General features: G+C 43.6%; 11 protein-coding genes across 13 annotated transcripts; 1 reads left to right on the forward strand and 10 right to left on the reverse strand.

The window, feature by feature from the left end:
* Positions 1-2,715: 2,715 nt before the first annotated feature.
* On the reverse strand, positions 2,716-3,854 carry LOC145705304 (enoyl-CoA delta isomerase 1, mitochondrial-like). The gene is made up of 4 exons (XM_081782761.1): positions 3,551-3,854; positions 3,333-3,509; positions 2,957-3,218; positions 2,716-2,908 (listed from the first exon to the last, which is right to left on the reverse strand). The coding sequence occupies exons 1-4, from the start codon at positions 3,842-3,844 to the stop codon at positions 2,823-2,825; spliced, it is 819 nt and encodes a 272-aa protein (XP_081638887.1). The 5' UTR covers positions 3,845-3,854; the 3' UTR covers positions 2,716-2,822.
* Positions 3,855-3,889: 35 nt separating this feature from the next.
* Positions 3,890-5,365, reverse strand: LOC145705305 (uncharacterized). Its single transcript, XM_081782762.1, has 2 exons — positions 4,538-5,365; positions 3,890-4,491 (listed from the first exon to the last, which is right to left on the reverse strand). Exons 1-2 carry the CDS (start codon positions 5,311-5,313, stop codon positions 3,921-3,923), a joined length of 1,347 nt encoding a protein of 448 aa, XP_081638888.1. The 5' UTR covers positions 5,314-5,365; the 3' UTR covers positions 3,890-3,920.
* LOC145705306 (uS5 assembly chaperone PDCD2L-like) lies at positions 5,360-6,778 on the reverse strand. Its single transcript, XM_081782763.1, has 4 exons — positions 6,563-6,778; positions 6,180-6,412; positions 5,860-6,103; positions 5,360-5,743 (listed from the first exon to the last, which is right to left on the reverse strand). The coding sequence occupies exons 1-4, from the start codon at positions 6,729-6,731 to the stop codon at positions 5,415-5,417; spliced, it is 975 nt and encodes a 324-aa protein (XP_081638889.1). The 5' UTR covers positions 6,732-6,778; the 3' UTR covers positions 5,360-5,414.
* Positions 6,778-7,866, reverse strand: LOC145705307 (electron transfer flavoprotein subunit beta-like). The gene is made up of 4 exons (XM_081782764.1): positions 7,590-7,866; positions 7,357-7,542; positions 7,134-7,311; positions 6,778-7,087 (listed from the first exon to the last, which is right to left on the reverse strand). Exons 1-4 carry the CDS (start codon positions 7,851-7,853, stop codon positions 6,954-6,956), a joined length of 762 nt encoding a protein of 253 aa, XP_081638890.1. The 5' UTR covers positions 7,854-7,866; the 3' UTR covers positions 6,778-6,953.
* A 60-nt stretch (positions 7,867-7,926) lies between these two features.
* On the reverse strand, positions 7,927-8,798 carry LOC145705312 (cytochrome b-c1 complex subunit 6, mitochondrial-like). Its single transcript, XM_081782770.1, has 4 exons — positions 8,656-8,798; positions 8,328-8,435; positions 8,204-8,277; positions 7,927-8,163 (listed from the first exon to the last, which is right to left on the reverse strand). The coding sequence occupies exons 1-4, from the start codon at positions 8,717-8,719 to the stop codon at positions 8,095-8,097; spliced, it is 315 nt and encodes a 104-aa protein (XP_081638896.1). The 5' UTR covers positions 8,720-8,798; the 3' UTR covers positions 7,927-8,094.
* LOC145705310 (leucine carboxyl methyltransferase 1-like) lies at positions 8,727-10,110 on the reverse strand. The gene is made up of 4 exons (XM_081782767.1): positions 10,030-10,110; positions 9,393-9,979; positions 9,071-9,347; positions 8,727-8,851 (listed from the first exon to the last, which is right to left on the reverse strand). The coding sequence occupies exons 1-3, from the start codon at positions 10,088-10,090 to the stop codon at positions 9,075-9,077; spliced, it is 921 nt and encodes a 306-aa protein (XP_081638893.1). The 5' UTR covers positions 10,091-10,110; the 3' UTR covers positions 8,727-8,851; positions 9,071-9,074.
* Positions 10,111-10,131: 21 nt separating this feature from the next.
* On the reverse strand, positions 10,132-11,865 carry LOC145705309 (uncharacterized). 2 transcript variants are annotated; one of them, XM_081782765.1, is made up of 6 exons: positions 11,667-11,865; positions 11,427-11,591; positions 10,836-11,379; positions 10,657-10,795; positions 10,387-10,575; positions 10,132-10,344 (listed from the first exon to the last, which is right to left on the reverse strand). In XM_081782765.1, exons 1-6 carry the CDS (start codon positions 11,785-11,787, stop codon positions 10,213-10,215), a joined length of 1,290 nt encoding a protein of 429 aa, XP_081638891.1. In that variant the 5' UTR covers positions 11,788-11,865; the 3' UTR covers positions 10,132-10,212. The 2 variants fall into 2 exon arrangements, with proteins under 2 accessions (XP_081638891.1, XP_081638892.1); XM_081782766.1 differs by having other exon boundaries at positions 11,427-11,607; positions 11,667-11,796.
* Positions 11,866-11,970: 105 nt separating this feature from the next.
* LOC145705311 (uncharacterized) lies at positions 11,971-13,453 on the reverse strand. The gene is made up of 4 exons (XM_081782769.1): positions 13,181-13,453; positions 12,912-12,990; positions 12,531-12,861; positions 11,971-12,381 (listed from the first exon to the last, which is right to left on the reverse strand). The coding sequence occupies exons 1-4, from the start codon at positions 13,283-13,285 to the stop codon at positions 12,084-12,086; spliced, it is 813 nt and encodes a 270-aa protein (XP_081638895.1). The 5' UTR covers positions 13,286-13,453; the 3' UTR covers positions 11,971-12,083.
* A 207-nt stretch (positions 13,454-13,660) lies between these two features.
* LOC145706088 (cilia- and flagella-associated protein 161-like) lies at positions 13,661-15,068 on the reverse strand. The gene is made up of 5 exons (XM_081783602.1): positions 14,890-15,068; positions 14,341-14,581; positions 14,178-14,290; positions 13,939-14,123; positions 13,661-13,896 (listed from the first exon to the last, which is right to left on the reverse strand). The coding sequence occupies exons 1-5, from the start codon at positions 14,999-15,001 to the stop codon at positions 13,747-13,749; spliced, it is 801 nt and encodes a 266-aa protein (XP_081639728.1). The 5' UTR covers positions 15,002-15,068; the 3' UTR covers positions 13,661-13,746.
* A 108-nt stretch (positions 15,069-15,176) lies between these two features.
* On the reverse strand, positions 15,177-16,647 carry LOC145705913 (adiponectin receptor protein 2-like). Its single transcript, XM_081783413.1, has 9 exons — positions 16,619-16,647; positions 16,473-16,539; positions 16,351-16,385; positions 16,173-16,306; positions 16,019-16,130; positions 15,826-15,948; positions 15,573-15,783; positions 15,388-15,524; positions 15,177-15,312 (listed from the first exon to the last, which is right to left on the reverse strand). The coding sequence occupies exons 1-9, from the start codon at positions 16,626-16,628 to the stop codon at positions 15,185-15,187; spliced, it is 957 nt and encodes a 318-aa protein (XP_081639539.1). The 5' UTR covers positions 16,629-16,647; the 3' UTR covers positions 15,177-15,184.
* A 499-nt stretch (positions 16,648-17,146) lies between these two features.
* LOC145703226 (uncharacterized) lies at positions 17,147-23,559 on the forward strand. 2 transcript variants are annotated; one of them, XM_081780557.1, is made up of 8 exons: positions 17,147-17,229; positions 17,428-17,607; positions 17,724-17,800; positions 17,852-17,960; positions 21,348-21,468; positions 21,601-21,673; positions 22,336-22,754; positions 22,931-23,559. In XM_081780557.1, exons 1-8 carry the CDS (start codon positions 17,178-17,180, stop codon positions 23,223-23,225), a joined length of 1,326 nt encoding a protein of 441 aa, XP_081636683.1. In that variant the 5' UTR covers positions 17,147-17,177; the 3' UTR covers positions 23,226-23,559. The 2 variants fall into 2 exon arrangements, with proteins under 2 accessions (XP_081636683.1, XP_081636682.1); XM_081780556.1 differs by lacking the exons at positions 17,147-17,229; positions 17,428-17,607; positions 17,724-17,800; positions 17,852-17,960 and adding an exon at positions 20,975-21,300 and having other exon boundaries at positions 22,931-23,557.
* The last annotated feature ends 124 nt before the right edge of the window (positions 23,560-23,683 follow it).

The following is a 23,683-nucleotide window of genomic DNA, read 5'->3' on the forward strand; positions in this document are numbered from 1 at the left end:
AAATGCATTTCGCTGATGACATCACTGGTAAAAGCATTTTCAAGGGAGCGGTAGCGAAACAACTCCAGCAGCACTCGCTCGCGATCCCAAATTTGCACTTTCAGTTTCTCGAACGCCAAGGACAGAGTTCGAAATTTTTGCGGCTCCCGGGCAAGGGGGCGGCGGGCGGGCGGGCACGGGCAGAATTTTTAAGATTCCCGGGGGCAAAAACGGTCACGGGCACAAAAACGAATTTTCCCGCGAGCCAAGCGGGCACGAGCACTATAACAAATTTTCCCGCGGGCAGATACGGGCACGGGCATGAATGAGAAGATTCCCGCGGGCATAAACGGGCACGGGCGGTTTGCCCGCGTTCCCGCACGAAATATTCCCGAGGGCAGCCCGGGGGAACATTTTTTTCTACTGCTAAATCTCAAGCCTATTTTTCAAAATAAGAAAATAAAATAAAAACGACCCTGAATCAATTCGGATTTTTAAATCGCAAGTTTTAGGAGCTAGTTAGAAACTACGACCGAATGGTCTCCGTTTCCCCAAGTTGGGCAAACGGCGACTTGGGCAAACTTGGGCAAACTTAAATTGATTGATCATATAACTTTGTTGTATTGGCTTCTCCACAGTCAATCCCGGCTTCACCAACTTCAGTCCCGGCTTCAACAACTTCGATTCAAGCTTTTCAGACGTCAATCTTGGTGGCTCAAACTTGAATCCTGGCATCTCCAGCGTCAATCCCGGCTTCTTCAATGCTGATCCGGGCGTCACTTACTTCAATCCAAGTTTCTCAAACGTCACTCCCGGCTTCTCAGTTGTCAATCATCGCTTCTCGAATGTCGATCATGGCTTCTTCAAGATAAAATTGGCGTTGAAAAAGCCGAGATGGAGATGGATGAAGTCGGGATCGACGATGGAGAAATCGGGATTGACGTCGAAGAACCCGGGATGAAGCCATATTTGAAGTCGGTGAATCGAGAATTGGCGATGGAGAAGCCATAATTGATATAGTGTCGATGATATTGGAGAAAACATGATTGATGTTGGTGAAGCCAGGATTGGCGTTGAAGAAGCCAGGATTGACATTAAAAAAGCCAAATAATGTCTAATGATCAATTAATATAAACTTTTTTCCAGAGTTGCAAATTTTAGAAATTTTTTTCTGAGCAGAGCTAGCTGAGCTGAGGTTGAAACTGAGCTGAGCTGAGGTGAGCTGTTTTTTTTTTAAAAATTGAGCTGAGCTGGGGCATATTTGAAAATTTTAGAGCTGAGCTGACGATTTCTCAAACTGAGCTAGCTGAGCTGAGCTGACCGGCTCTAGAATCGACCGGAAGTAGAGTTCTCTAGAATTTTAAAAAGTTTTTGAAATTTTCTGCTGATTCTAAAAAAGTATGGTGTTCGGGGGTCTATAAGGCGGAAGTGGGCTGGAAAACTTCGTTAACCTTAAAAAAGCACATCTATATGCAAAAATAAACTCATGGACGATGTACAATGCACATTGTGCATGCTGCATCCAAGTCGCCGTTTTCCCAAATCGCCGTTTGCCCAACTTGGAGAAACGGAGATCTTGGGCAAACTGAGCTAGCTGACCATAAAATTTTCTGTTGATTAGTAAAGGTATAATGTTCGGGAGTCTACAAGGCGGAAATGGGCTGGAAAACTTCGTTAACCTTAAAAATAGCACGTCATAACAGTTCTGTATGCAGATTAGTTTTCAATATACTCCCTCAAGTATTTGGTGTCTATTTCCACGCTATTTAAATAGTTTAAACACTTTTTCATAAGGTGCATTGAATCTGCCCGTGCCCGTTAAAGCTCGCGGGAATCTTGCCCGTGCCCGAATTTGCCCGCGGGAATATTTTTTATTGTGCCCGTGCCCGCTTGGCCCGCGGGAAAATTCGTTTTTTTGCCCGTGACCGCTTTTGCCCTCGGGAATCTTCACTTTCTTGCCCGTGCCCGTATCTTCCCCCGGGCAAACGCGGGATTTCGAACTCTGGCCAAGGAGGTCAAAACTTGTTCAGATTCAGGAATGTAGCCTTCGTTCAAGAGCCAGGCCAAGTTGAGATAGTGGGTCGGAGACAACCGAGGAACGTTGATGAAGAAAATGTCAGTTTCGTCCCAAATCACGTCATTTTTTAACCTCGTTTGCCAGTCTTTATCGTCTAAGATCGGGAGAAACTCGTCGAAATCTTCGGAAATATTGACAGGGTAAATGCCAAAGCTGGTTATTTTCAATCCTGGAATCGTTCTGGCAAGTTTCTTTGCTTCGTCAAGCCGCTCGTAGATATTCCGGTAGCGGGTACGATCGAGTTCTTCTGGTTGGAAGATGAAGACTTTCCGATGACGCGTTTCTTCATGCTCCTTTCCAGCGAAATTTCCGAAGTTGCTTTCTTCGTTAATGTTTTCCAGAACATGATTCGGCGCACCCCAGTTGAAACTTAGAGGTTCATAATTTCCACTCGCCAAAGTCCCCTTGCCAGATGGACGCGGAATTTCGAATTCCGTTCGGTAGAGAAATTCAATGAATCTTTCTGCCCGCTCATTTGTCTGTTTTCTATTGAGTTCTCTGTTGATAGTCTTTGATATTTTAGCTGTTGGCTTTCCAACGGTTTAATAAAACATCTATTCAATATTGAGGACTTGAACCTCTGCAATTTTAAAAACCGAGACTTTCTGATTTTTGAACTGAGGAATCTGCAGACTCGATCATTACATCGTAACATGAAATTCTGAACCCAAAGAACATGTTTTATTTCATCCTTTTTCAAAGAATGTATAAAAAAGAAACTGAGAATAAATAATCTGAATTTGAACAGGTATGAATGCAGAATTGACTACTTCTTAGATTTGGCTTTCATCATTTCGATATATCGACCAAGATCTTTCTGGACAGACGGCTGAGAAACCAATTTGACAAAGGCTAAATTTTTAATCATGCTTTGCAGGATCGAATTGAATTAGAACTCACTTTCAATGTCTTGTTCCTTATTGCGTATCAGTTTATTGGCAGTTTCCTGACGCAGGAGTTGCTTCGTGATCGCTCGCGCTTTCGGTGGCACTTTTAGCCAGAGCTTGAGATTTTCAATCACTCGCTCCATCATGTCGTCTGGCTCGACGAGCTCATCCACAAGGCCGATTTTCAGAGCGTGTTCTCCAGAATAAAGATGGCCAAGTTGGAGAGCCCATTCCGTTTCGCGTTGTCCGATAGTGTTGATCATCGTATCCACGAACTAAATTTTGCATAATTGAATAAATGTATTTGGGTGAATTGTTAATGCTAGAGTAGCTAATTGCAGATTAATAACGAAGCTAGCGGCGATGAATAATGAATGCTTCAAGCGTACCCATGTGGGGGCCACGATACCGAGCGCGGTCTCGTTAAGGCCGATGACGATTTTTGGGTGTTTGGCCATGATGCGGTAATCGCATGACATGGCGATTTGACAGCCGCCAGCTGGAGAAGCGCCATTGATCGCAGCAATAGTAGGAATGGGGCACATGTAGACGGACAGCCACATATCCTGAAAACACTCAAGATCTTCTATTGTGAAAAGATTGGAACCTGGACGTGCTGCCAGAATTCACGAAGCTCGTCGTCTGTTTTGCCATACATCGAGAAGATGTCCAAGCCCGAGCTAAAAACGCCTGGCTTGGCAGAGCTAAAGACGATAGCAGACGCGCCATCGGCCACGACTTGATCGACAGATGTTTTGATATCGGAGAGGAGCTGCTTGTTCAGCGTGTTAACTGGCGGCGCGTTGAAAGCAAGAGAGGCGACTCCGTGTGGCATCATGTCGACCTTGACCGAGGAAAGCCGCGAGATCGCCACGCGGTTGAGGACTTGCCGAGACAACATTCTATCAAAACAGCGCCTTAAACTTTAAAGAACGATGAAGCTAAGTCCAAGATAAAGGCAGTAGTGTTAAAGGTAGTTAGATATCGATCCAGTTGAGGCTATAAGGACTGATAAAATAGGCGCCGAAGACGTCCATTTCAATGCTGGTGATGACCAAGTTGCTGAATTGCGTGTGAAGCCGTCTTCGTTCGTTTGAAAGCTCATTTGCAATATTCCACTTTCGAATGTGCGATCGAGGATTACGGAGGTCCCATAAAAACACGTCACCAGTAGTAGAGCCGGCCATTAGACCAAAGTTCGTGGAAGACATGGAGGTGAGCTCAAAAACTTTTCCCGCCGCGGTTCTGGATTCATATGGATTCTGTGTTTCGTATTTTTGCGCTAGCTCTTTTGAACGCGTATCGTAAAGGCGGACAGTGTTATGACGAGTAGTGAGAATCTCATGGTCAGAGAAGAATTCCACTTCGCCAAAGGAATGAGCATTGGTCAGCATTCTTACTTGCTTGAGCAAGTCGACTTTGCTGGAGTTTGCAGACTCGACGTCATAAAATGCCAGATAGCCTTCAGCAAGCGTTACTGCCAGTTTCTTTCCGTCGGGAGAAAACTTTCCCTTTTTGATTCTCATTTGATTATCCAAAGAAAGTAATCTAAAATATGATGATTAGCTGAAGGTCAAGCAAATCATGATGATACCTGTCTAGCCAGTCGCCTTTTTCATTCAATCTCAAAATCTCCAACTTGTCTGTCGAAGTCACGCAGAAATTCCGCTCCACACAGGAGACAGAATTAATCTCCTCTCCAATGATTTTCTGCATAAAACCCCGCCCGTCCTTTGCTTTTCCAGAGAGTCTTGCCACGCCAACTTCTCCGTTGTCAAATCCACTCAGCAACACTTTCGACTTGCTGCAATAGTCGAGCGAGGTGAACTTCTTGCTGAATCCTTTGCCGATTTGCGCGATGAGTTTTGGCTGGAAGCTTGTGTGCTCGCGGAGATGCGCTTTTGGGTACTCGTAGAGTTTGTTGTTCATCACCATGATTAGCAGATGCTTGGTGTTGATTAAACTGATCGCGCTGGAATTTGAATTGTGAGATTCTGAGTTCTGATCCTTTGCTTTTTTATCGATGACTAATCTGAACTTGTTCCGCTGCCGCAAGAATCCTTTCTTCGCCCAAGCGTGGGCCAGTCTCAATCGTTCGTACCCTCTCACTCTCGTTTTTCCAATCGGCAAAATTGCCTCTATCGACATCTCTTCGTAATGCCGATTCCACAAGTCGGAACTGTTCCTGATCACTCTATTAAACTGCTGCGACACTTGCATCATTCTTCCAAGATCTTCAACTCCCAAATATCGCGCCACATTGTGCACCAAAACATCTGGCACTACTTCTTCAGCTCGAGGACGTTTCTTCGCTCTTTTGGCTCTTGAATCGCTGATTTCTTTGAAAAATTCGAGCGTTTCCGCATTCATTATTTATTTTTTCTGAAGAAAATGATCTTGAAGAGAGTCGATGTAGACCGATACAATATGATATTGATTGATAGTAGATACAGTAGTGATGTTAGAGTGGATTATTTGAACTTGGCCGAGTCGGGCTCATCTTGAATCACGACATGCTCAAACGAGTTTTGCTCGAGCGAACAGTTCCTTGAACAAGTAAAGATCTGAACAGTGCCAATCGAAAAATTCGCTCCTAGAATGTCTCCAAGCCTCGGCATGAGCTGTAGTTCGAATCCCCTGCTTGCTCCACACGTATCACATCTTGGCACAGCCGCTCCGTTACTGTATTGCTGCGGATCCAAACTGAGCGGCTTTCCCATCACCTGGTATCGTAAGATTTGGCTTGGTTGCTGACGCAGCCCCTCGAGAAACTCCTGTACCACTTCATCTTCGTCTTCCTCTACGGAAAGATTATTTTTATTCGATTACGGAAATAACTATAATCCGTTATCGTCCGTTTCCTCGATGGAAATATTAATTGTTTAAGCTAGAGTATGAGTATTAACATGAGCTTACCATCGTCCGTTTCCATCTCATCGGATGTGGTATTTGACTCCATCGCAGCTTGATTCGTCCCTCCCATCGTTTCCTCCAGCATATACTTTTGATAAAGTTCATTTTCGTGTGCGTAATTCTGCTCTGACGATTCTGCTTCATAAACTTCAATGAAGAGGCCTTCTTTTATCGTCTTGAAGCTTGATGATTCTCTTTTTTCTTCCTTCTCCATTGCGGACGAATTTTGATTTGCGATCGAAAGGCCCTATTACAATCGACATGATGTTTTAGCATAAAATCTGTATAAACATAGTAGTCATAGATAAATGCCGGCATAGAACCTGCATCTGTGTGGCCGCCCAGGATACCGCTTCATCCTCGTTTTCCTCTACTCCCCAGTCATCATCACCGTCATCGCCGAAAACTGCATCTTGGGCGATTACTTGTGCCGGTTCTTCAGTCCTCAGCTGTCTGATCACTTTCCAACCAGATGCACACTTGTGGTGAGTAGGACAAACTGCGATGAAGATCTTTCGATGCTGACTGCTCGGCGCGCCTGGAAACGGGCAGTAGACTGAAATAAGTCTGTGTTTCTGTGAATCATAATCTAGAGACACTGGTCTTTTTCCAGGGCGTAAGAAAAGCTTTCACGAAAAGCTCGCTGAGAGAAACGGATTTCCTTTGACGCCCTGGATAAGCCATGAATCGTGAATTGATTTCTTACTTTGCACTAGAAGAGAACACACCTCCCCACACTCTCTACACTTCAACTGATCCTTGCTCGGCGACTCAGCGAGCCACATAGTTTTCCCGAAGCAAACATTGTCATAAACGCCCTGCTGCTGCTGTACTTCAACGTCGAGGACACCGAACAGAACCGGATTGATGTCCATCTTCTGCTCAGAACCCTCTCTCAATCAAACACTCAATAACACAATCTTAAAAACATGGAATTTCATTTATTTTCATTAACAGAGAGCTTTCGAGCGCAATTAGCGACGTAAAGTTTTTATTCTGGGAAAAGTTGGGAATCAGGGGGCCACGCGTAGGCACCGAATTGAACGAGTTGTACCACGGGGCGAATAAATACTTGAATGAAGAGGGGATAGTACAATTTAGATACGTCCAGCGTCCTTCAATTTGGAGATGAGCGTGTCGACGTCTTCGACGATTTCTCCAGCAGCTCGGACTGGTGGCTCCGCGACTTTGATCACGTTCAAAGTTGGGGCAACGTCCACGCCAAGGTCAGCTAAAGAAAATTATAGAAAGACAGTTAAAACATTCTTCTGGCTTACCAGGCTTGACGGCCTTGACCTTCTTCTTCTTAGCCTTCATAATGTTGGGAAGAGTAGCATATCTGGGTTGGTTGATTCGGAGATCAACGGAAAGAACAGCTGGTGTCTTGATCTCATTGGTTTCAAGGCCACCGTCGATCTCTCGCTCGACTGTAGCGCTATCGCCATTGTGCTGGAGCTAGAAATGGGAATTGAAAGAGAGGATGATCATTTCACGTCTTACAGAGTAAAGGTTGGTAGCTTGGGGCCAGTCGAGAATGGCAGCGGTCATAGCGGCGGTCTGACCGTAATCACCGTCGATGGCGAGTTTGCCCATGAGAAGAAGGTCCGCTGCTTCGGTTTCAGCGATCTTGGCAGCCATTTTGGAGATCTGGAGAGGAGTAAGAGCATCCAGCTGAGCTTGATCAACCTGAAAACGCATCTGTGAGGACGCAACAACGAATCGAATAAAATTACATTGACGTGGACGCCTCGATCGCAGCCCATGGCGAGCGCAGTTCGAAGAGTCTCGGCAGACTGCTTTGGGCCGATGGTGAAGGCGACGATCTCCTTGGCGATCTTCTTCTCCTTGAGTCGGACGGCCTCCTCGACGGCGATTTCGCAGAAAGGATTCATCGAGTGCTTGACTGAATCCTTGACGACGCCGGAGCCGTCAGGCTTGACTCGGATCTTGACAGCGTAGTCAATGACTCGCTTAACACCGACAGCAACTCGAACCATTCTATTTCCCGAAACAAATAATTAAAGAAACTAACGATTTTCGAATTTAAATCCTATGGACCATAGGCTATGGTTGGAAAGATAAAGCCCGTTTTTATTCTAAAGACTTTTAATAAATAAGTTTGCAAACTTGGATGCAGAGGGAGAGATCAAGAGAGTGGTTTAGAAAAAGATAAACCAGAATATATATTTGACAGTAGCTTTTCTTTTTAACTCTAACAGAAAGAGGGAAGAGAAGAAGTTACTTGAGGTGGTTGAAAATATGGTGGGCGACGCAGTGGTCTCGGTGGCCGAGGAAATCGAATTGCTCCTAAAAATAGGTTGGAGGAGAGTTAGCATTGATTAGCTACCTGTTGGCAGGTTTCCTCGGTCATGTTTCGCGACTCAACTCGATCAGTGCAGGCCTGGAGCTCAGCGAGAAGAGCTAAAAATGAGATGTTAAGAGTGCTGGCAAACATGGATTTTAATATTTACCCTTGGATTCGGCGTCTCGAGAGCACTGTTCTCGGATGGTATCGATGGGGTCGACGAGTTCTTCTTCGTCTTCCTCGTCGTCGTCATCATCAGCGACAATGTCGGGGACTAAGAAAGTGATCTTATATAAGTTTCTTTATGAAAGTCAAGGAAGAACGTCTCCGAGACGAGATATTTAAGGCACTGATTGGAAAAAGCATTAACGCCAAGAGTTATAATAAGATCCCCCAGATGTGTGACTTTCATTTTCCGTGAGCTTAAAATAATCTATCTTTGCTAAAATTTTCTCCTCCCAAAATAAAACATCGCGTGATTCTGAGTTTCTTACCGACAACCTTCTCCTCGATTTCTTCCTTGGGAGCGAAGGTTTGCTTTTCCTCGACCTTGTTCATTCTAAATCATCCCCGATTTTTAAACCTTTCAAAACAAAGTTTTTACAAACTAAATTTTACACGAGAATATATGAACGAAAATGTGCAGGATGTCTTCAGTAGCAAGCTCACGCAGCAATTGTTGTTATTTATCTAAAAAGAAGGATTAGATTGATATCTAGAAACATGGGATGATTCTCAGATGATTGCGATATCACTCAGATCTTCTCAGTATATTGCCATCAAGTATCACCTCAAAAGAAGCATAATTTTTCTACAAAATGCGACTTCTGAGGACTCGAATTCAGGTTTCGCTTCACTGATTCATCACTGTGATCAGAATTATCAACAATCTCTTCTTTTCTTTCTTACCTTTCTATTTCTCCGCTGTTGTGATGCCGTAGTGCTGGAGCAGCTGTTGAAAAATGTCGACATCGTCAAGAAACTCGATTCTTTCAATGTTTTCTCGATTTTCGAGGGCAAGATAGATTTCGTACATGTCCTTACAATCTACATGTCTGAAGCCAACTCTTTCAAATCGCTGGATCTGTGTTGCTTTCGACAAACAAGCGTCGATTCCGTCCAAGCCACATCCTCTTTGGACCAAGTTCTCAAGCATCACTGTTCCGAATCGATCATTTAAATTCAGCTAGAGACCGTTTTAGATTCATTTTGAAAACGGAAGGCTCCACACCTGTTCATAAGAAATGACCTTCAAGTTTTCGAAATCGTCCGCTGCAGCTTTGAGGAAACGCCCAGACGTTTCCGTCGGCATATAAACTAGCACACATTCGAATATGAGACAGACGTCTGTCTGGTCGTCGATTTGGTACTCTTCCTTGATTTCTTCAATCAATTTCGCACTTTCTTCCGAACGCTTCATGTCGAGGACTCGTATTTGATAGGCGTCCGAGGCGAGTTTACTGTCAGTTATCTTCAGATTTTGCAACGAACTGACAAGTGATTTAGCAGCTGGCATTCTTAGTCGTCGAATTCGCTGGCGAACGACCGCTTCCATGTCCAGATCAAACCACAGATCCTCTCCATCCTTGAATAGCCCTTCGCTCTTGGCCCACCAAAAGGTCGTATCAAAACCAGCGCCGCAATTGATCACAACTTTTCTTCTTGACGCATTTTTCTCGTAAAAGCGACGCAATTCCTGACGCGTTCCTTGAACACGTGCCCATGTTCCACGCGCAATTTCTGGGCTCTTCCTTTCTGTATCTGTTCCTCGAGAGAGAAGCTTCAGAAGTGCGTCATCTTCGTAGTAGCCATGTTTGACTGAAGGAACAACGCGTCAGAACAGTTTTTTCCAGGATCTCTTTTTGAACCTGCGTAAATTTTGCACGAAATGGCGTCCACAGCCGTCGCCTGAATGGCTTCCTCGCTCATTCGATGATTCCGAGTTTCGATTTCTGAAGAAAATCAACGATTAGACGACGAGTAAGGGGGTGAGTGAAGAGTGAAGTGGCAATGTGAAGCTGTGAGCGTGACAATAATAGGGGGTGTGATGTTCAGGGCAGTTTTAAGTTCAGATTCTTGAGCGATAGATCGTCGGCGTTTGCTTCTGGCTCTTTGATTTGGATATTTTCGAGGCTGTGATGCATGTTTTCGAGGTTCTTTTTCTGCTGCGCGGCGCAGAGAATCTAAAAAGGGGTTCAAAAGAAGGAGCAAGGCTGAGAATCTACCATTTCAAGACTGGCGATAGTCTCGTTGTTCTTGATGCGCTTTGGGATCTTGTCGACCATGGCGATGGGAATACGGCCCTGTTTGTCTTCTCGCGTCGGGTCGGCTCCGTGGTTCAGCAAGATCCTCACTAAAAATAGCGATTGCTCTTGAACCGCACGGTGCAGAGGAGTCAGCCCAAATCGAAAAGTCTAAAAATAAAAAAATAACATCAATTTTCCAAAAATAACGCAACAATAATAGAATAAACAAGATAACACTTTTTGACTTACTAAATTAGGATTGGCGCCTTTCTCAAGCAAAAGCTCTGTGTAGTAATTTCGTTCGGAAGTTCTTGCGCACTGCATGGCTATTTCAAGGAGGGAGAAGCCCCTGTCGTTGACGAAATTGGGGTCGCCAGTTTCCAAATATCTGTAATCGGATTAATCCTGCTTCGTAGAATGACCTTTACCTGTCGAGCATGAGCGGGTTATTTTTGACGATCGCCATGCCCGGATTTTCAAAACTATCGTCATTTCGACTTTCCCCGAGTTCTTTCTCTATTCGAACTTCTTTCCTCAAATCCGCAATCATCCTGTTCACCGCTCCTTTCATCGCTGCTTCTTCCCACGCTGCTGCAGCCGGGTTAAAAGGCCTCGCAGTTCGGTTGAATCTATTTCCTTTCAGTGCCTTGACGATCTTTTCCGCCGTTTTCTTTACTTCCGCGCTCTTCGATTCCTTGTACATTCTCATCGCAATATCCACCGGCTTCAGTCCGTGCTTGTCTTTGGTCACCATGCTCGCGCCGGAGGCAAGAAGAGAGGTAACCGTGGCGAGTTGAAGACTTCGCACAGCGCGGTGGAGAGCTGTTTCCCGTTCTTTTCCGTTCTTTGTGTTCAGAGTCTTCGGCCGCTTTTTCAAAAGATATTCGACGACTTCTTGGCGGTTCGAACTGACGGCAAGATAGAGCAACGAGCATTGCTGGTACTTGCCAAGACGAGCGACGTAGTCAACTTCTGAAATGATGATTTAAGATAATTCTAAGAAGAAAAAACCCGAGTACCTTTTGGATTTTCTTCGAAATGAGCTTCTATTTCTCCGATTTCTCCTTTTTGAATCAATTTCGGAAGACTCTGCTGCTCCTCGATGATTTCGTCGACGGTGATTTTCTCCGCGTTTGGAAGCTTCTCGAAGACCTTCAGCATCATCGGTTGGTTAACAGGATCAACTACACAGGAGAAGCCCTTTAATTTTCTTTACACTTTCCAAAATCTGGCGGAAAGCCGGGAAACTGCTTCTTTACCTGAAAAAACTTCGCCTTCAAATCGGAAAAAATGAACTTCCGCTTCGTCTTTTCGGTCGAATTTCAAAAACTTCATGTTCATTTGTCCACACTGGGCAATGAAGATTCTGTCGTTCGGCATCTTCTTTTGTCTATTCTGATTTCTCTTTCCCTTCTTTTTTGGTTATTTTTTGACCCTGAGAAGAAAGCGGAGCGCTGATTGGCTGGAGCGCCTACGAAGCTAAAGCCGCTCAGATTTTTGTCATTTCTAGAATTTTTGACTCGAAATCAGACTTGCAGAGAAAGTCGATTTGTAGACCACGTTTTATTTTCTGATTGGATACATTTTATTGAACAATATCATACTAGCGAATCAGCAGTTTTAGGCTAAAACTTTTAGCAACAGTTGGAAAGAAAGGTTGAAAGTCAGACTCATGCTTAATGTTCAGTGGAATCACTGACAAACTCGAAGACTCTCTTCGCTGTTATGTTGTCCAAATCCGGCAGCGTCGTTTTCATAACGATTCTCCCCTGCTCATCGAAGTAAAGCCAAGTTAGGAGAGGTCCATTCCTTCCTCCCTCGGCGACGATGGAAATTTGGTCGCCTTCGTCTCTTGCCCTGGCTATGCATTTTGTGTCTTCGTGATTGATGAAGGAGATCTTTGTGCCGTCCAGATTGAAGGGGAACTCGTGGTAGTAGCTTGCCAGTTTCATTTGGAACGCCTGGACGAACTTTCTAGAGCAAGATTTTAGAATTGGAATCAAGGAGGATTACCCGGCTCCGTACACAGTGTAGAAAACCTGAGTCAGTGTCTGAATTCGTTCTTTCAGGCCCTGACTCAGGTTTTCTTCACAGGATACGGAGCCCAATATGAATAAACATACCCAGGTTCATTTTCGAAAAAAATCATCGTCGGCGGGAAGAACTTTGCAAGTTTCTGGTAAACGATGTTAGCCCCTTCTTTTTCCAAGTAAGCCTCCATGTTAACCAGCTTTACTTGCTTCCATGTTCCGATCATTTTTCGAACGATCGAGTTTTTCAACTCGAACTCGTCAAAATCCTCATCGTCTGTTATTTCCACTTCGCCTGACCCCTCCTCATCGTAGTAATAGTCGACGTTTATGTTAATATCGCTGCGCAAATAGGCCTCCTTTGATTCCAGCTCGGCGACTCGTGATTCAAGCATTTTTATTTGCTCTTCTATCTTAGGATTTCCTACAAGTCCAGAATTAGAAAATCAAATTCAGCTATTTTTCACTGCTTACTGTTCGTTACGAGAATGACCATCGTTATGAGCACCATCAGAGCTAGTACTTTCAGAAGCTTTTTAATCGTCCCACGAGTCTGAAAATATATATATAAGAAATCACTCATCCATGATGGCAAATTGGAGATCTTGGGTAAAGAAGCAAGGATGAAGAGATTTTATTTTAACGTTTTCTTCAAGGGAGTCTTCATTTTAACGGATATTAAGACCGTCTTGATGAATGTTAAATCCGTTAAAATAGGGATATCCTTGTTAATTTCAATCTACCTTTGAATGATTCCCAGAATCGATCTTCTCCTTCACCATTTCCGGGTCTTTTGCGAGAACAGGAACCAAAGGATCAGCGCAATCTCTCTCGTTAGTAGAATTCATTTTTACTTGTTTCTGGATAGTGAAACTCCTTTGTCTATAATTGTTTCTGCGCACGCTGAGCCCGTTTTTTATATTAGTAAAAAAGAGGCAGTAGTAGTAGAGTCCGTCGAGTGTGAAGCCAGTATAATTGGCTCGCCGCCGTTATGAGAGACTGGACATTTGCTCGCTTATTAAAATAAAATTTTTATGCCGCGGAGACCTGATAGGATTGCAAACAGAGCCAAATAGGGCCACTCATTTCCGCAGCAGAGTAAAAAGAAATGAGATGGTAACTAGACAACAACCGCACTAATAATCATTTTACGCACTGAGCAACTTCTCCTTCACAACAACCGCTGAACTCAAACAGCAAACAAAAACGACAACGTAGATGTAGAAAAAAGCTCGTCAAGCTGGTTGTATATTTGTGTGTTTAGTTTGTTACAGTGTAGACTCTTATACTTTGCACAGAAGGTTCCTTCTTAGTTCTGTGGCTTGCCGGCGATAAGTAGCCAGTGGTTATTCCATTTTTCATGTTTCTGGTTTCTGTGCCATTGTTTAATTGTTGCTGCATTGACTTCCTTTTCCACTCCAAATGGCGTGCGCACGATTTTTTCTGCCGCACAAAGGGCCTAAAATATCATCAGAAGGCGAAGAACTGTGAGTGACTGTACCTGACCGGTAAGACAATGCTTGATAATGAGTGACGTTCCATGGGGTACTGGAGTGTCTTCATGCTCGAGTCGTAGACTGGGATCGAATGATTCTATTACCCAGAGATTTTTAGATGACTGCTCCGTGGAGAGGAACACAATCTGACTGGCTGAGCTTCTGCTTGATGCCACAATACGGATATGTTCTGAAATAAAGGCATGAATTGAGCTATCTTAGACCCAACGGGTTAAAAACTAACCTGAATTAAGACAATGTTTCGGTGAGATGACGGACTCGATTCGGAAGCGTTGACCATATCGTAGAGGTTTACCGTTCAAAGATTCATCTTGAGGTCGAATGACGAACGTATTCCTGGAAAAAAGGGATGAGTCTCTAGAACACCCGCTGTGCATTTTGTTTACCTGGCTACTGGCGTCAACTTATCGCTGGCGGAGAGGGTTCCGTATTCTTTATCCTCTGCATACACTGATAAGACTTTTTCTTGGTTCGGGGCAGCGCCTGTGTTCATAATCATTACTGTGTCTCCGAAGTGGATATGTCCGTCTTTGCTCTCGCTCAGCGCTACTGGCGCTTGATAAACGTCCGCCAGTTTCGCTCGTGTCTGGATGAGAAGCTGGCCGTTAGCTTTTCTCTCCAAAAAATCTGAATAAAAGCATTGGCAAAAAAGAAGAAGCTAATAACTTAATAACTCAATCTCTGCCTTCATTCGAAATTGTCCACTCTAGGTGAGAGACTGTTTTTTCCTGTTTTTGAACTTTCATTTAAAATCTGTACTTAGGGCTGACGAAGGTCCACTGAGACCGAAACGCGTCCCAAAAATAAATTTCAATCATCATTCATGAGAGGTCAACACCGACAATCTAATAACTTAAGTCAAAATTATGAGCATTATTCTGAATTTTTTATTCATCAATTTCGCTCTTTTCTAAAATTAAACCCTTGAAACTTACCGTTGAGCAGGTCTTCTTCGAGGCAAATGTCTTCATTCCAATTGCCGACTCGAACTTGTGGGTTGTAGGTTCTACAGCCCGGTTCGGGCGCCCCAGATGCCAATCCACTCATATTCAATCGACTAGACGAAAAATTAAAACTGACGATTTTTTCAAAATCATCCCTGACAACAGCCCATGTTCTAGAAAAACTGAATTTTCGATCACGTGATTTTCAAAAACAACCTACTAAATCACCCTCTAAAATCGCTAAAAAACGCGGTTTCCGGTTGATTTTCTTGTTTTTTCTTTGTATTTATTGATCAGGAAGATCTGTACAGTTAGAACCAAGTGCTTGTCTTAAATCTCGCAAGTTGGTAACTCCGATCAAATGAGAAACGACCCCGCCGACGACGAAAATGTGGAAAATGTTGTGAGAGCATCCTGAAAGAATATCGTTAGACCGAGGTGACCCGTGGAAGAATGTGATTTCAAAGCTAAACTCGTGAGTTTCTTTACCAAAAAGATCGAATTTTCCGGGGAAATCCGCTTCCGGCTTTTGAGTTGCGTACAGATATGTTCCGAACAAGTATGAGGCCGCCATGATCACGATCCATTTCAGCTGACATTCCTCCCAGGCGTTTACTACACCAACTCTGAAAGTCGAAATTTGGAAAGTTTCTTCTTCTGGAACATATGTTTACCTGGCACAAGCGTGGAAGATCGGAATCATGCTAGACATGGCCAGAGCAATAAAAAGACATGCGCGCACAACGCGGTATTCTGGTGTACTGAATCGTTGCCACTGGGTAAAGACCATCGTGAATAGTCCAAGGACGGAGAGGCACGAAATGTAGCTGAGCTGGGACTGAGGCATGCAGTAGAAGTTGTAGTAGATCCAGGGAATGAAGCTACCTGAAAACTGCTTACATAACTGGCCGTCTTTGACAGATTTACCCATAATGAGAAGAGTGATTCCACAAAAATCGAGCCTTCCAAAAATCGACGAAATCTTCCTTGAATGAGCAAGAAAAGTATGAAACAATGCCGAAAGAAATAAACATAACCAGGCGAAGAAAACTGTCGATGAAATGAAAAAAGTATTCAAAATATATATTTTCGTCATTTTCTCTTGCATTTCAGACCTGACCAAAAAGTCCGATAATCTGTTTTTCTTCGATTTGATTCACGAAGTTTTCTGAAGACAAGGAAGAGTGCGTCACGATGAAAACAGCGAAGAAGACCGAGGGCAAGAAGTGCGTCTGAAAATCAGCTTTATTTAACCCAACAGCTCATTTTCTTACCCAAATGTTGATCGTTTCGTTATGCCATCGGAAACACGAAAGCAAGGAATATTTGAAAGAATGCATCGGCGCTCGGTACCATTTTTGAATGAATTCGTTGTCTTTTTGCCACTCTTCGAGCTCATCATATTTCACTGGAGAAGAATGAGGAAGGACGTAGCACGGAATTAAAACTTACGTAAACGTAGCCAATCTGTTGGTGCTTCCTCTCGGCTGAAAAGAGTTAGAATTTCCAGCAGTTAATGCTGTAAGTTCATCTGATTATCCACTAAGGGAAAAAATATCTACGGAAGATCTTACATGTCTATATTTGAGGATTCCTCCTGCTCAGCTGACCCAGTCGATTCTTCTATTTCCGGTGAACCATCTCAAGTTGGTTGAATATTTGTCAAAAACTAAAGGTTAATCGGCTTAAAATGAATATGCGACCATAATATTCAACCAAACTTCTTCCATCGACGGTGGGCTCCGTTCGCGCAACATCGATAGAGGAAACTAGCCGAGTTACATAACAAATAAAATGTCATTCTAGAGATTTGAGGATTTCCATTCCAAGAAACATCCTTCTTTCACATTTTTTTTTCTCCACTAGAAAAAAGAGAGTCTGGGATGCGAGGCGACGATGACACCTCATCGCGGCCGGGGCTGTTACTTCCCAACTTTGAGGAGACAACTCTGGGCAGTGCCTAATATTAAGCGCATTTTAAGCACTTGATCTGCGTGTAAATGCGGAGATCCAAGCACAGAGATCACTGTAACGCAGCCTTGGATTACTGTTAAAGCCCTCTCGAGATTAAAACTAAAGCCGATGGATTAGATTCTGACCAGCCAGTTGCACTTTATGAACCCATCTAATGCCAATTACAATCTCCTAATTACAGTCAAACTTACAGTCGTTCCTAAACGACCGATTCGATTTCGAGCTCATGCTCATCAATTAATAATCGTAGAAATTTGTTATGAAACAAAGAAAATTCAGAAAAGAAAGAAAGAACTTCGAAAAAAATGGACAGTGACAAAACATCCTCCGACAACGAAGAATCCGCCCTTATTCAAGGTACAGAGGCGAATTTTCACGACACTTTGACGCCAGTTTTTGTAAATTTTTATTCAGAGAATTCAGCTTTAATAAATAACTCAGTAGCAAAATTAGTGAATTAGACAAAATGATACAATCATTGAACAGAATTGAGCACCTGCTTTCTTTGAGTTTTTTTAGTCTTTTGAATTGATGAATAATTTTGAATTTTATCAGGTGTCGAAGACGGCGAGTTCACAACTTATATTTCGACCCGGGACGTGATCACAGTGCCAACGTCGGTGTACAGCGTGACTCCGCTGACAACAGCTGATGTTCCGTTGGATCACGCCGCCGTCGCGGGCGACCAGGGCCAGGAAATGACCGTCAAGCACGAGCTCAACCCCCAAGGAAGCGGCTTGAAATTCATTCTTTCCTGGAAGAAAACATGGATTGTATTTTAATTCTTGAGTATGTTAGTTGTCATTTTCTAACTCTCTAGTTGTCAGAAAGGGTTTCACAGTCGTTCGTAGAATATGTCAGCAATGTGTATGTTAAAGATGAGCGCGATTACGACGATTTAGAGGAAAAATGTCAAGCAGCCATTCCGGTAAGATCCTTTTCAAGCTCCTCTCCCTCTTTCTATTTTCTCTTTTTTCAGATAAAAATTCTTTACACGATGCCTTCGACCAGCAGTTCTCTCAATGCTCTTCGCGAGCCATCGCCTTCCAGTCATCACGTGATCGAGACTGTTCCCATCGACAATGAAGGTATATTAAAATTTTCGAATTTTTTGTCTTTTTTTCTCAATTTTTTTACTTCTGGGCAAGGCAGTATGAAGGAAAGGGGGGCACTTATAACCTCGTAGGGTCTTAGCTGAAACCATGTGAAGGATTGTCGGGATATCCACCTTAAAGCCATCATTATAACGCTCGCAAGTCGCAACTCGAGTGAATTAGCGTCTTTGCCAAAATTTACTTTGAGATAAAACGAAGGTCCCTTCTTCAAACTAGCAATAGAAAGTACCCATTAGGCGTTAACAAAATGTCAAAACACATCTGGGTGACGGTGACAGCTTCTATCCCGCCATAATCCTCTGGCATATTGAGAAAGGCCAAGCTCCTCCTCGCCAACTGGGAAAAGACGGAAAAAACGATCGTAAAACTTTCGCTTTTTACAGATCTGCTAAGAGTACCTGTCGGCGGAGTAAGCGCACGGTTCAAGAGCAAGATTTTTTTAACAGATTTGCCGGTCAGAAGTTGATCCCCTCCCCCCAGCAGCTTTGTTTCGTGTTATTCTGAATTGAATCCGCCCAGAATGGAATGTAAAAGAACCGAATTCAAGTTCAAGGAAGCTTTTTAATTTGAGAAAAATGCTCGTAATTACATGCATATCAAATTTACACTTGAAAAATTGGATATCAGACTTGATCCTGAAATCCCAAAATGGCCAAGTCGAAGCTCAAATGACTCTACTTTTCTCTCGATACTCTACTCCTCGGTCAAGTTGGTGGTATCCACCAAAGTGCTAGGAGATTAACTGCAAGACGCGAAAAATAGGAACAATAATCGGAGCTACTTATTGTTGAGCTTGTCTGTTGGTAGGGAACACGCCTTCTGAGCCGGTTTTAAGCCAGAAAGAGATTTACTACTTTTGTTGGCTGGGGGTATTTAGGAAGAAAATTATCGATTCTGAAATTATTTTTTTCTATTTTGAGCTGAGGGCTTTGCGCCCTAGATTTTTTGCCTGGCAAAATTATTTTTTTCACAAATCGGTAAATTTTACGTTTGAGTGAGTGCTAAAATTAGACACGTTCGGGGGCGCACCAAAAAATAAAAAAAACTGGCGCTTTTTGAAAAAGCAAGTTTAGATTGGGGATTACTCCAAAGCCCCCCGGATTTTTACCCTCATTGTCGCGGCTGGTAGAGTCAATAGCAAAGGAGAACCAGCCTGTTCCTCTCTTGGTGCTCTTTCACGTAATTCATTTGCCAGAAAGTAGAAAAAAAAACCGGGCAATGCTTCTTTTTCCAGCGATTAAATTCAGGATTTTACGAAATGTATGAATCTCTCGGAATCGAAAAAGAACTTTTTCTCCAAGCTGAATCGGATTAATAATGATTCAGGCGAAAAACTGACCTTCCGGAAAAACTCTTGAGAATCCTCGTTGTTTTCAATATTCATTCCGTAAAAATTTGAGTTCATCGGAAGCCCCTTAATCTTATATAACAAAACGTATTTATGATAAAAGCGTTCTTTGACGCCAGAAAGTTTTAGTAGCTAAGAAAAGTGTCTATTCTTTTGGTAAATCAGAAAATCTGCTCTGAAATCCGTCGGATTCGCTTCCTATTCTTTTTTGAAACCTGGTAATGCCCTTTCATGAAAGTTAAATTGAATGGCAGACTAAAGACGTATGACTTTTGATATAAATACTTAATGAGCGTTTCCTTTATCCTGTTTATCCTGAAGGAATAATCTATACGCAAAGTAGCCTGAACTAGGAAGATAGTAAAAGAGGAGGAGGACCTGCTGGGCCGTATGTGGAGCGGAGTCCCGCTGGGAGGTCAACACAATAGTTAGGATTACCAGTGAAAGACATGAAAACGCACTTTTGATCTTTTTTCGATTTTCCGAATCCGAAAAAACAACGCTACTGATTCACTCTTTTTTCGTTTCTGATGATTTGTGGCTTATCCTTTGGCCAAACTTACTCCTCTCCTGATTGACTCGTGAGTGGGGTCAAAAAAGGTACCTTCAAAGAAAAAGAAGAAGGGTGAAAATCAAAACTGGCAGGGATCTAGTTGTTTGGCAGTAAACGGCGAAATAATTAAGACGGGGATCAGTCCGGGATCAAATTTGATGCGTTGATATCGGCCAGGATTCTGCTAAATCTGAAGGATCTATTTCAAGCCCGCAAACTATTATTTCAACACCCCTCTGATTTATGGTAAGGCTGACAATGGTGAACAGTTAATCCAGATGTCTCCGGTGCACCGTGGCCTTGAGACTTTAACTCATCGAATCCGTCCTCAGCCAAAGAAATCGGTCCTTTTACCATTTATAAGCCTCATTTTTGCCGATAAAATGATGATTTCTCTGAGAAAAGAGTCTTGCAGAAGAGACTTTTTTTCCCTGTGAAAATGACTCTTTTGTCTCTTTTCGCTAAAACGCGAATTACCAATTTTGGGAAGAGAAAAGAAGTAGAACTCTGACATTGTCAACTTCTTCTGACAATGGTAGTGAGGCACACTTACTCGAATTGTTCAAGTAATTACACCACTTGTTCCAAGCTTTGCAATAATTGAGATATTTTATGGGCTTAATTAGGTTTCATAATGGGTCAGTCCTTCTCCGCTTCCTCGGGGCGTTCTGAAGGTCATAAATTCAGCGATCATTTGGAGAAGGGGATAGCTCCCGTGGAACACTGTGATTAGGCCTGGTATTTAGCCCCGGGCGTGTGGCGTGTCTTCGGTGGGAGAGAAATTAATTTAGGAAACCTCGAATTAATTCGATTTGCACACGATTTTTATATCCCCTTCGATAGTAATTGAATTCGCAGGTGCACCCAAGGATCATCCACAGATAACTACAGTGCAAGTGCAGTGCCTAGCAGGAGACGCCTTCCGGTGAGCATTGTAACCCGCCACGATCCTTTGAAGCCGCCGAGAAGGGCGGCCAGTGGCGCTTGCTTGAAATGCACAAAAAATGGCGACAGCGCCGCCACCAAAGTGGGCGCGCTGGAGCCACGGTCTCGGCGCTAAAGAATCTTTATTAGAATCACTCAGGCCAATTGTCGACCTCCTGAAATAGAGGATCGCAGATAAAAATCCCTCAAATCCAACTTTATCCAAGCTACAAGCAACAACTTAACTCGCCACTGTTAGAGCACAAAACAGAAACTTCCAAAAAGAGAGCCCAATTTCCCCGCATCAGAAATAGAGCCAGAAATGATGGAGGGCACAAGCATCGAGGGCCTCCACCAGATGAGCAGCATCATCCCAAATGCGCCAGACAGCCTTGTGTCTGACGTCAAGACCGAGATTCACGGCGTTGAGCTCGGAGTAGAGCCTTACCCAGAAGTAAACTCTGATCCTTCCGGATCTCCTCCCGAAGGTTAATTCCCTGCCCTTTCTTTTCCAGAAAACTAACCCGGATTTCAGGAGATGACGCAGACAAAGACGTAGACAAGGATGGCGACAGCGACAAGCCAAAGAAACAGCGACGTCAGCGAACCCACTTCACTTCTCAACAACTCCAGGAACTCGAAAGTCTATTCGCGAGGTAAGAAAAAGATCTTGTAAAGTAGAGTTTTGTAGCCGTTTTATGGCGCTAGAAAACAGGGCATAGAGTCTTTACGATATGCGATAACTGATTATTTTTCGCCCTGACTACTCCACTAAATCTCTTCTTCAGAAATCGATATCCAGACATGAGCACTCGGGAAGAAATTGCTATGTGGACGAACCTGACTGAAGCCCGCGTTCGAGTAAGTAAAAGTCAAAAATCAAAAGTTGATAAGAAAAGATTTTTTTCAAAATTTCGAGACCATAAGTGACGTCTCACCCGTGCCCAACTAATCCGTGAACAAATTTCGATGTCAAAATTTGAATTAGAAAATGTCTTAGATGAAGCAGCCTTGGCATATTTTGCTTATTTGTTTGGCCATTTTCACCTGGGTCAATAGCGAAAATGAGCAAAATTAGGGTACTTTGCTTTACATTTTTTCTGTTCGAAATCAGAATCGTGAAATTATGCATAGTGGCCCATACACTGAGCTGTGATTTTGTATATTGCACGAAATGTCGCGCAAGGCCAATATGAACTCATTGATAAGTCAACAGGCGGAAATAGGGGATCAGCCAAAAAACAGAAAAGCAGCATAAAATCCTGCCTTTTCTCTTTTTCGTACGAATGGCAGAGAGAGAGGGAGAGAAAAAAGCGTACGCGATTTGATCCCGTGCCCATCATCGGATTAAAGAGATAAAGAGCAACTTCGCGCAGAAAATTGGGGCCACTTTTCTTTCATTCAAAGGCGCTGTTTCATTAAAATTGTTTCTGTTCTTGTCTTCCCGCGCTATTTTGTCCCCCTTTTCGTTATTTTCTTAATTAATTTTCTCTTGAATAACCTTTTCTAATTTCTGCTTTCAGGTTTGGTTCAAGAACAGACGAGCCAAGTGGCGAAAGCGAGAGCGAAACCAGATGAACGACATGCAGCGATTTCCCGGCTTCCCAGGCATGACTACTTACGAACCCTCCCTCTACGGCAGCGTCGGCGACTACTCGAAAACCGGCTACGCCTGGCCCGGCATGTCTCCCAGCAGCCTCAGTGGAAGCTTGAAAACGTCGCTGACACCTGGCGTTTCCTTTCCCTGGCCCTCCATCCCAAACCCACTTGCTCAGAGCCCGACTCAGCTTTTCCAGCACAACATGGCCGTCACCTCCCAAGCAGCTGGCCTGACGAATCCTTCAATGTCGCTCAACTCGCTCGGATCAGCTGTTTCGAACGGCTACTCGACCTCCTCCCCGACAGGACTCGCCGCAAGTCCCTACGCCGCACTCGGATATAGGTACGAAGCACAACTGATGTTGCAGTAGGAAGCTAGTAGTACTAAAAAAGTAGTTTTAATTTAACAAGAAAGGTCCTCTTCAGAGTCGACCTTGATGAAATTCGCTTGTATTTTTCGTTTCGTGTTTGGCGTGTGTGTCTTTGACTTTCTTAAACTAACATGTAACTAGTTCATAGAAATGGACCGAGCCTGTCACCGAGCGAGCATCTGCTGGGTCAATCGCTGCGCAAATCGCCTAGTTCACTTTCTAACACGTCGTCACCGTCCGCGACGCTGGTGCCGTCCGCGACCTCGTCAGCGTCCGCGTCGGCGCCGGTCGGTGGTGCCGCTGGAGCCCTGCCAGCCAGCGCGGCCACCCCACCTCACTACCCTTCTCTAGCCACCCCTTACTCAGCTGCTTCGACCCTCAGCGCCAGCCCGACGCTGGGACAGTACAACTTGAACGGTGCAGCAGCCAACGGAACAAGATAGAACTCACGAACGAAATTTCATCCGAGAACATTATCAGAATAGCGAATAAGCAGTGATTCCCATTTTTTGTTTATTATTATTCCTCCGTTATCTTTTTTCATGAAGAAAGACTGTTAAATCTGCTTTAAAAAATCCATCCGAAAAACCCGGGAAAATTGAAAAATAGCCACGACTTTACCTGCAACACTGACTCAAATCTCACACATCAAAACAGTCAAAAAAACAGTATTTATTTCGGTCTTTTCCAATCCTTTTACAACTTCTACCCCGGCAGAAACTGCACAAAGAAAACAAACCTGCTCCTTCTTGTACATACCTTCAAAAGAACAATAAAATTAAAGCAAAAAATTAACAAAAAAAAAGTGAATCTTGTATTTTTTGCAAAGAAAAATTCCGTAATCCACGGGTTAACTTGTAGCAATAGTTGAGACATTATGGCTCCTGAGGATTAGAGACGG

Source organism: Oikopleura dioica, chromosome PAR (assembly GCF_907165135.1).
Source record: "Oikopleura dioica chromosome PAR, OKI2018_I68_1.0, whole genome shotgun sequence".
Lineage (NCBI taxonomy): Eukaryota > Metazoa > Chordata > Appendicularia > Copelata > Oikopleuridae > Oikopleura > Oikopleura dioica.

What these genes read in the sequence shown, in the direction of transcription:
- LOC145705913 (XM_081783413.1), bottom strand. An exon ending in GAATCCTCAAATATAGACAT is followed by an intron (nt 16,386 to 16,472) that starts GTAAGATCTTCC and finishes AACTCTTTTCAG; the next exon opens with CCGAGAGGAAGCACCAACAG. An exon ending in AACAGATTGGCTACGTTTAC is followed by an intron (nt 16,307 to 16,350) that starts GTAAGTTTTAAT and finishes ATTCTTCTCCAG; the next exon opens with TGAAATATGATGAGCTCGAA.
- LOC145705307 (XM_081782764.1), bottom strand. Translation starts at nt 7,853, where the DNA reads ATGGTTCGAGTTGCTGTCGGTGTTAAGCGAGTCATTGACTACGCTGTC. An exon ending in AAGCTACCAACCTTTACTCT is followed by an intron (nt 7,312 to 7,356) that starts GTAAGACGTGAA and finishes TCCCATTTCTAG; the next exon opens with CTCCAGCACAATGGCGATAG. An exon ending in GGTCAAGGCCGTCAAGCCTG is followed by an intron (nt 7,088 to 7,133) that starts GTAAGCCAGAAG and finishes AATTTTCTTTAG; the next exon opens with CTGACCTTGGCGTGGACGTT.
- LOC145705309 (XM_081782765.1), bottom strand. Translation starts at nt 11,787, where the DNA reads ATGCCGAACGACAGAATCTTCATTGCCCAGTGTGGACAAATGAACATG. An exon ending in TGAAGGCGAAGTTTTTTCAG is followed by an intron (nt 11,592 to 11,666) that starts GTAAAGAAGCAG and finishes TCTCCTGTGTAG; the next exon opens with TTGATCCTGTTAACCAACCG. An exon ending in CTATCGCCAGTCTTGAAATG is followed by an intron (nt 10,345 to 10,386) that starts GTAGATTCTCAG and finishes ACCCCTTTTTAG; the next exon opens with ATTCTCTGCGCCGCGCAGCA.
- LOC145705312 (XM_081782770.1), bottom strand. Translation starts at nt 8,719, where the DNA reads ATGAACAAGGTCGAGGAAAAGCAAACCTTCGCTCCCAAGGAAGAAATC. An exon ending in AATCGAGGAGAAGGTTGTCG is followed by an intron (nt 8,436 to 8,655) that starts GTAAGAAACTCA and finishes TCACTTTCTTAG; the next exon opens with TCCCCGACATTGTCGCTGAT. An exon ending in TCGAGACGCCGAATCCAAGG is followed by an intron (nt 8,278 to 8,327) that starts GTAAATATTAAA and finishes TCTCATTTTTAG; the next exon opens with CTCTTCTCGCTGAGCTCCAG.
- LOC145705310 (XM_081782767.1), bottom strand. Translation starts at nt 10,090, where the DNA reads ATGAGCGAGGAAGCCATTCAGGCGACGGCTGTGGACGCCATTTCGTGC. An exon ending in TTCGTGCAAAATTTACGCAG is followed by an intron (nt 9,980 to 10,029) that starts GTTCAAAAAGAG and finishes TTGTTCCTTCAG; the next exon opens with TCAAACATGGCTACTACGAA. An exon ending in AGGTCATTTCTTATGAACAG is followed by an intron (nt 9,348 to 9,392) that starts GTGTGGAGCCTT and finishes AACGGTCTCTAG; the next exon opens with CTGAATTTAAATGATCGATT.
- LOC145705311 (XM_081782769.1), bottom strand. Translation starts at nt 13,285, where the DNA reads ATGAATTCTACTAACGAGAGAGATTGCGCTGATCCTTTGGTTCCTGTT. An exon ending in ATTCTGGGAATCATTCAAAG is followed by an intron (nt 12,991 to 13,180) that starts GTAGATTGAAAT and finishes ATATATTTTCAG; the next exon opens with ACTCGTGGGACGATTAAAAA. An exon ending in GGTCATTCTCGTAACGAACA is followed by an intron (nt 12,862 to 12,911) that starts GTAAGCAGTGAA and finishes CTGGACTTGTAG; the next exon opens with GAAATCCTAAGATAGAAGAG.
- LOC145703226 (XM_081780557.1), top strand. Translation starts at nt 17,178, where the DNA reads ATGGACAGTGACAAAACATCCTCCGACAACGAAGAATCCGCCCTTATT. An exon ending in TGTTCCCATCGACAATGAAG is followed by an intron (nt 17,961 to 21,347) that starts GTATATTAAAAT and finishes CCCGGATTTCAG; the next exon opens with GAGATGACGCAGACAAAGAC. An exon ending in CTCGAAAGTCTATTCGCGAG is followed by an intron (nt 21,469 to 21,600) that starts GTAAGAAAAAGA and finishes TCTCTTCTTCAG; the next exon opens with AAATCGATATCCAGACATGA.
- LOC145705304 (XM_081782761.1), bottom strand. Translation starts at nt 3,844, where the DNA reads ATGTTGTCTCGGCAAGTCCTCAACCGCGTGGCGATCTCGCGGCTTTCC. An exon ending in AATTCTGGCAGCACGTCCAG is followed by an intron (nt 3,510 to 3,550) that starts GTTCCAATCTTT and finishes GAGTGTTTTCAG; the next exon opens with GATATGTGGCTGTCCGTCTA. An exon ending in TAAGGAACAAGACATTGAAA is followed by an intron (nt 2,909 to 2,956) that starts GTGAGTTCTAAT and finishes TTAAAAATTTAG; the next exon opens with CCTTTGTCAAATTGGTTTCT.
- LOC145706088 (XM_081783602.1), bottom strand. Translation starts at nt 15,001, where the DNA reads ATGAGTGGATTGGCATCTGGGGCGCCCGAACCGGGCTGTAGAACCTAC. An exon ending in CGAAGAAGACCTGCTCAACG is followed by an intron (nt 14,582 to 14,889) that starts GTAAGTTTCAAG and finishes GCTTTTATTCAG; the next exon opens with ATTTTTTGGAGAGAAAAGCT. An exon ending in AAGTTGACGCCAGTAGCCAG is followed by an intron (nt 14,291 to 14,340) that starts GTAAACAAAATG and finishes CCTTTTTTCCAG; the next exon opens with GAATACGTTCGTCATTCGAC.
- LOC145705306 (XM_081782763.1), bottom strand. Translation starts at nt 6,731, where the DNA reads ATGGACATCAATCCGGTTCTGTTCGGTGTCCTCGACGTTGAAGTACAG. An exon ending in GTGTTCTCTTCTAGTGCAAA is followed by an intron (nt 6,413 to 6,562) that starts GTAAGAAATCAA and finishes GACTTATTTCAG; the next exon opens with TCTACTGCCCGTTTCCAGGC. An exon ending in GGGCGGCCACACAGATGCAG is followed by an intron (nt 6,104 to 6,179) that starts GTTCTATGCCGG and finishes CGATTGTAATAG; the next exon opens with GGCCTTTCGATCGCAAATCA.
- LOC145705305 (XM_081782762.1), bottom strand. Translation starts at nt 5,313, where the DNA reads ATGAATGCGGAAACGCTCGAATTTTTCAAAGAAATCAGCGATTCAAGA. An exon ending in AAAGGCGACTGGCTAGACAG is followed by an intron (nt 4,492 to 4,537) that starts GTATCATCATGA and finishes ATCATATTTTAG; the next exon opens with ATTACTTTCTTTGGATAATC.